Consider the following 6,365-nt stretch of genomic DNA (forward strand, 5'->3'; position numbering starts at 1 on the left):
CCAGATATCCTCTTAATGCTGTTGCCAAGCCATTTGGATATGGTTTCCATCAATTTCTAACCTTTTTTTATGAACCAGACACCCTCTTCTCTTCTGAGCAGGGGGTGCCTGGTTATCTCCCATTGACTTCCATTGTATTAAATTGAATTTGAGCACCCGAATTATTCGGCCGGGCACTCAGATCTGCCGAGCATAGGTACACTCGAGCCGAGCAGGTATTCGGCCGAGCATGCTCGCTCACTAGTTTTTATTCATCACTTTTGTGAGTATAATAAAAGCTTTTAAAAGAATTTACCTTTGGTGGATCTTCACTGCGTGTACGATACTCTAACCTCCGCAGAAAGATCCCTCATGATTAGACCATCTTTGCTGGGACTCGGATGTTTGGTTGCATAAGAGGAACCTGTTACAATCTGACCTAACCTAAAAGGCTCCACGTATTCTTGGCAGCGCAATCACCTTTATGGAATAAGGTTCATGTAGCAGAGACCTGCAGCTAATTACCGTGACCAGCAATAATGCCAATCGCAGTAATTAAAGGCTTTAAATGTCATGATCAAGCGAGAAACCCAGAAGCTTGCTACCGATGACACGTGTGGCCAATTTGGACATCGGTAGTTGCACAGAATATTTTCAGCTTTGCTGATGAGGCTGAAAGTGTTCATGCTGCAATTCTTATTTTGGCAGGCCAGGATAAGAAATGAGCAAATTAGCATTTTTAGCGTCAATTTAAAAATCCCTGATAAAACAAAATCAAAAATTAAAAAAACATTACTTATAGGCTCATATATGAGCTTTAAAATGATCCAAATTTGTTTTATGTAAAAAATATATAAAAAATAAAAAAATATAAAAGTATAAATCACCCCCCTTTCCGTATAATTAAAAAATAAAAACATAAATAACAATAAATATAAACATCATGGGTTTTATCATGACTGAAAACGCCCATACTATTAAAATATTTTTTTAAATTTCCAATACGGTTAACGGAAAAAGGGTCAAAATGGCCCTCATACAGCTCATTGGAGGGAAATTTTAAAAAGTTCTGGCTGTCAGAAAATGGCGATGCAAAGAAAATTTAGATTTTTTTGCAAGGAAAAAAACTAAATAAAAACTATACAAATCTGGTATGTCTGTAATCATATTGACATAAGGATGTCATTTCATTTTAGGGCACAGTGAACACCATCATATCAAAACCCAAAACACCTTGGCAGAATTGTGAATTATTTTCAATTTCACGCACAATTTTTCAACCCCATAACGTTTTCCCATTTTCCAATACAAAACATAGTAAAATGAATGGTGCCATTAAAAAACCACAACTTGTCCAACAAAAAAAAAAATAAGCCCTCATATGGCTATGTGAACTGAAAATGTAAAAATATATGGCTATAGGAATGTGTGGAGGAAAAAATTAAAATGCAAAAATGAAAATGGGCTTCATATATTGGGGGTCCGAGGGCTGAGACACCCACTGATCACAAAAAAATGAAGAAGCACTTGCAATGAGCAGGACACTAGTACAATGCAGTGGGTCAGGATAAATATGTGTATAAGTTTATAGTTTGTTTGTGACGCCAATTGCAGCTTGCGCAGGTACTGTAGCAGGGCCCTTGAAGATGTTATAGCTCACGTACCAGGTGAGGAATGCCAGAGGGGGATAATGTCTTTGTGTAGTAGGTATGGTAGTGTCAACGGTGTCTCCTACCTTGGTACGGCTGGACTCCTGGATCCTGGCTCACTTGCAATAAATTGAGTGTTGTTAATAGGAGTAATTGAGGAACTTTGATAGCAGTAAATGAGATCCAAACAGGTAATATGATCCAACTTGTCTTTACTGAATGGCAGCTTTAAAACCATATACGTTACAGCAATAGTCTTGGGTCCCAGCAGGTATAGGCAATGTATGGCAGGGATCAGTATCTCTTCTGCTTCTATACTATGTGCCTGGAGAATCTGGCAGGTATTTATCTTCTGCTCTGTCTGTCTTCTGCTTAGTATGGGCCTGACTAGCTGAGGAGGAATTTGGGCTTCTCCGGGACTCTGGATGTGTACTCACAGCTTGGCTCACAGGGAATGCTTCTTCCTGGAGGCTGGAGGTGGCTGCTTTTCTTGTCAACAAGCTGAGGCTGATGGCTCAGGCTGGGAAGAGTGATCTTTGCCTCAGCCGAGGCTGGATCCTAGGTTGGGATCCCTGTTTCTGGGAGCTCCTACTAACACAGCCTTCCCCTAGCAGGGCGGCTGGTACATTAACTAGAACTTTCTTTCCTCCCCATGAGGCAGGAAGTGGGAACATTCCACACCTCCTCAAAGAGGGGGGGGAGCTAGATTGGAATGTACTATTCCATTCTAGATATGCTAAACTGAACTAAACACATTGCTGCCACCTGCTGGTGTACATGGAAATTACAGCAATTTTATGAAACAGGTATAAAAAATGCACATAATGGAGAATGCAGTGTTAGATTGCACAAGATGACAATAAATATACACCTGACATGTTGTAGCGGGGAAACAGAGTTTAGTAACATACTCTGGGATGTTACACACTCAGCTAAGCATTGCCTCTCCTAACTGCTGAAGACTGAAGATGGGCTCAAAGACTTTCTGTTAAGTGTGACTTCAGCAATGAAGAGTAACAGAGAGCTCAGCCAAGCCCTTGTACCTCCTCATTTTAGTGATTGCCTGGGGTCTTGGCATCCAGAAACCCACCAATCAAAAACTTTGATATGCCACTCTGCTGTTTCAAAAGTTTTTTGAAAAATTCAGTTACTCTTTAAATCCTTAAATAGCTGTGTCTTAAAGGGGGCTAAAGGGTTTGGCCAACTAGGAGATAAGCTGTATGCAATGTATTTTCTAGATTGCCAGTTGGCCTTTTAGAATCTCCCATTACCAAAGGGGTTTCTCATCCAATTTGCACATATGATCATGTAACAAATTTAAAGGGGTTTGTTTATATCGACCCTCAATATCAGATCAGTGAGAGTCTGATACTCGGCACTTCCGCAGATCAGCTATTTGAAGGGGTGGTGCTCAAATGGCTCTCAGTCATTTGAATGTGACAAAGCTGCAATACTCAATACAGACACTACTACATGTATGGTGAACACATGTATTGAACAATGTATACAATGATATTGGTTTTATATAAACACCACATATTCTTGCCCCATAGACCTGTTTTCCATGTTATTTCATCAAAGTCAGTTCTCAAGGTTGTTAACTTTTTTGTTGCCAGGTTTCATGTTTTCAAGAAGTGGTTTGAGTATTGGTAAAGAGTGGATAAAGGCGATCCATTGCTTTGAGACCCCGTCATTGAGTTCACCAGTTTGGTTTCTGAAATTCTGCATATCTTTTTGAATGAGGTTCACATCAATTTTAATCTCTTCTACCTGTATTTTACTAGTTAGTGATGTTTTGCAAGCATTAATGGCAGCAAGAAGCTGTGAGGATTCCTGTCAGACATTTGGTTCTGGGTCATCTTCTGTGTCACGATTAGAGACAGATTAGGGGTCGTCCACACAAAATAAAAATACTATCCTGACTGAGAATCATTATTATCATCTTTAGGTTTCTAAATATTAGACTGTGCTTTAGACAAGGAAATTTAATATGAGAAAGTAAATTGGATGACACAATTCTTACTGTTCACCAGTAAAAAGAAGCAGGATGATGGAGTTGACTTTAAAAAGTCAGATCAAATTAACGTGTACTCAAGAGTAAATGTGACTAAAAGTGGTTCTAGAGTAAGTGAATACATACCTTGTTGGGTTGTAGCTTTTATGTGATATACGCTCCAGTTGACAGCATCACAGGATCTTTTTGAGATGTCTCCTTAAGCACTCCAAACTAGTGATAGGTAAGAAAGGATATTGTCTAGAGGTGAGGGAGAACTAGATTGGTAGTAATTTCAAAGGATAAGTTCAGTACAAAGAAATATTGTAAAACTGGCCAATGAGCTGCAGATAGACATGACTTTTCTCCTCCAACGTTAGGGACCTTGCACACGACCGTATGCCCTCCAAGATATACCGTCCGTGAGCGGGCCATATGTCTCGGAGTGGCATTGATTGTGCGCACGGGAGCACACAGCATCATAGATTACAATGATGCTGTGGATTTTATAAGTGCGGGACAATAGTCCCTCAGGCGGCCCGACATCCACATCATTTTTGTAATCTATGATATTGTGTGCTCCCATGCGCACGATCAATGCCGCTCCGGGACATATGGCCCGCTCACGTATTTGAAGGCATTACAGGAAACTTGATCTGTATTTTTTGTTGGGAAAGGTGGCAACCGTCCTACCACAAAGGCGGTAGATGTCCTACCACAATCTGCAGTTATGAGCAACACGCAGCAATAATAAGGGCAAACAAGCCTGACAAGCAGTAACTATAGGTCTACATAGGGATGCTTTGTGCACTAACTTGAATAATTAATTAAGTGTCATAGCACCAAAGGGACATTTTGGAAAATGAGCAAGGAGTCTGTGCTTGTTGAAAGGAGAATCCATAGATACCCAAAATTGAATGGGTTCTGTAGCAGCCATTATTTTATCAACAGAACACTCTACATTATTGAAGGATTTGTTTAATTAGTCTACGCAGACCTTTTTTAGCCTCCTGATTTTTCAAGCTATAAATAAGAGGGTTCAGCATCGGGATGACTCCAGTGTACAAAATGGCAAACACTTTATCCTGGTTCATGGAATAGCTGGACTTTGGCCTCATATACATGCTAAGGACCGTCCCATAAAACAAGAGGATGACTGTGAGATGTGAGGAGCAAGTGGAGAAGGTTTTATGTCGTCCTTCTTTAGAGTGAATCTTCAAGACAGTTGAGATGATATACATGTAGGACACCAAGGTCATGACTGAATTGACAAAGCCAATGATGGCACTTGGTCCAAGTATTAACATCTCTATCGTATGTGTGTCACTACAAGAAAGCATCATTAGAGGCTTCATATCACAGAAGAGATGGTCTACTTTATTTGACCTACAAAATGTACAAGACGATATTAGAATGGCATATAGAATGCCATCAAAGACACCGATACTCCAAGATGTCAATAATATCCAGAAGCAAACTTGTAGACTCATGAAATAAGAATAATGTAAAGGATGACATATGGCCACGTAACGATCATAGGCCATGGCAGCTAGGGTAAAATATTCAGACACCATGAGCACCACAAAGAAGAAGACCTGAGTGATACAACCCTCGTAGGAGATTACATTGTTTCCAGTCAGAAAGATGTCCAACAACTTTGGTAGAACCATTGATGTGAAGGACATATCCAATACAGACATGTTACATAGGAGTATATACATGGGACTGTGAAAATGTTGATCAAAGCAAAACAGACCAATTGTCAAGGAATTTCCAACCAAAGTCACTACATAAATGACCAGAAATATGAAAAATAAAACCAACTGGAAGCTCGGAAGCTCATGGAAGCCAAGAAGAACAAATTCAGTGGCAGTAAAGTTTGTTCTCTCCATATAACAACACCACAGAAATTAAATTTATCTTCAATCAAGTAGTAAGTGGTATAATCCCATATGTGGCATAACCTGTCCTTTAGCCTAATGACAATTGGAAAATACAAGGTGGCTATAGAACATTTATTGAATGAATATATTCACCAGAGGATTGAGTTTCCTATTAAATATAATGAAGACCCCTGGGAATGACAATTCAAGCTAGTTACAATGTAATTTTAATGACTATGTTCCATGGTAAAAAGTCCAAAGTTATAAAACAACTGCATTGCAGTCATTATTACTGGAATCTATGGTAACATTATATATACTGAAAACCAAAGGGAAGTCAATGCGAAAGATGACTAAAGATGGACTTACACCAAATATACAATATCTGTGTCATGTATTCTTTTAAACCATTCAGGCCCTGCACTACACATGATGGTTTACCAGGATACTGGTCACTTAACACAACACCATAAAGGAAATTCAAAAAGTGGTCATGCAATGACCCAATGCCCACTGTTAAGCATAGGGTTTTGCAAATGTTATGATTACTAATATATCAGGTGTTATACTGTGCTATGTAAATGATAGGCATTTTGTGATTGGACCATAGGGTTAATTCCAGGCACTTAACTACGGTCTCCAGGAAAGAGCAGGCCTGAACCTCTGGGCTTGGCCCCTCCTGAGGGAGAAGGGAGTCTGGTTGGATTGAGTTCAGGAGGAAGCAGCCTACAGAAGCCTCAGTTCTGTAGATTTACAGTCAGCATCTTGGAGCGATGAGAAGAACCTTCTGAAGTGAGGAAAAGAGTTTCTTTAGAAAGTTGAGCAGCCAAAGAGGAGGGTGCATGGAAGCAGACTTTGGAG

At 39.8% G+C, this 6,365-nt stretch overlaps 1 protein-coding gene across 1 annotated transcript; it reads right to left on the minus strand.

The window, feature by feature from the left end:
• Window positions 1-4,583: 4,583 nt before the first annotated feature.
• LOC122942265 (olfactory receptor 5AR1-like) lies at window positions 4,584-5,513 on the minus strand. Its single transcript, XM_044299769.1, has one exon. The coding sequence runs from the start codon at window positions 5,511-5,513 to the stop codon at window positions 4,584-4,586; it is 930 nt and encodes a 309-aa protein (XP_044155704.1).
• Window positions 5,514-6,365: the final 852 nt, after the last annotated feature.

The sequence above is a fragment of the Bufo gargarizans genome, chromosome 6, assembly GCF_014858855.1.
Source record: "Bufo gargarizans isolate SCDJY-AF-19 chromosome 6, ASM1485885v1, whole genome shotgun sequence".
Taxonomy (NCBI): domain Eukaryota; kingdom Metazoa; phylum Chordata; class Amphibia; order Anura; family Bufonidae; genus Bufo; species Bufo gargarizans.

Coding starts and splice junctions, on each gene's coding strand:
- LOC122942265 (XM_044299769.1), bottom strand. CDS start 5,513: ATGGAGAGAACAAACTTTACTGCCACTGAATTTGTTCTTCTTGGCTTC.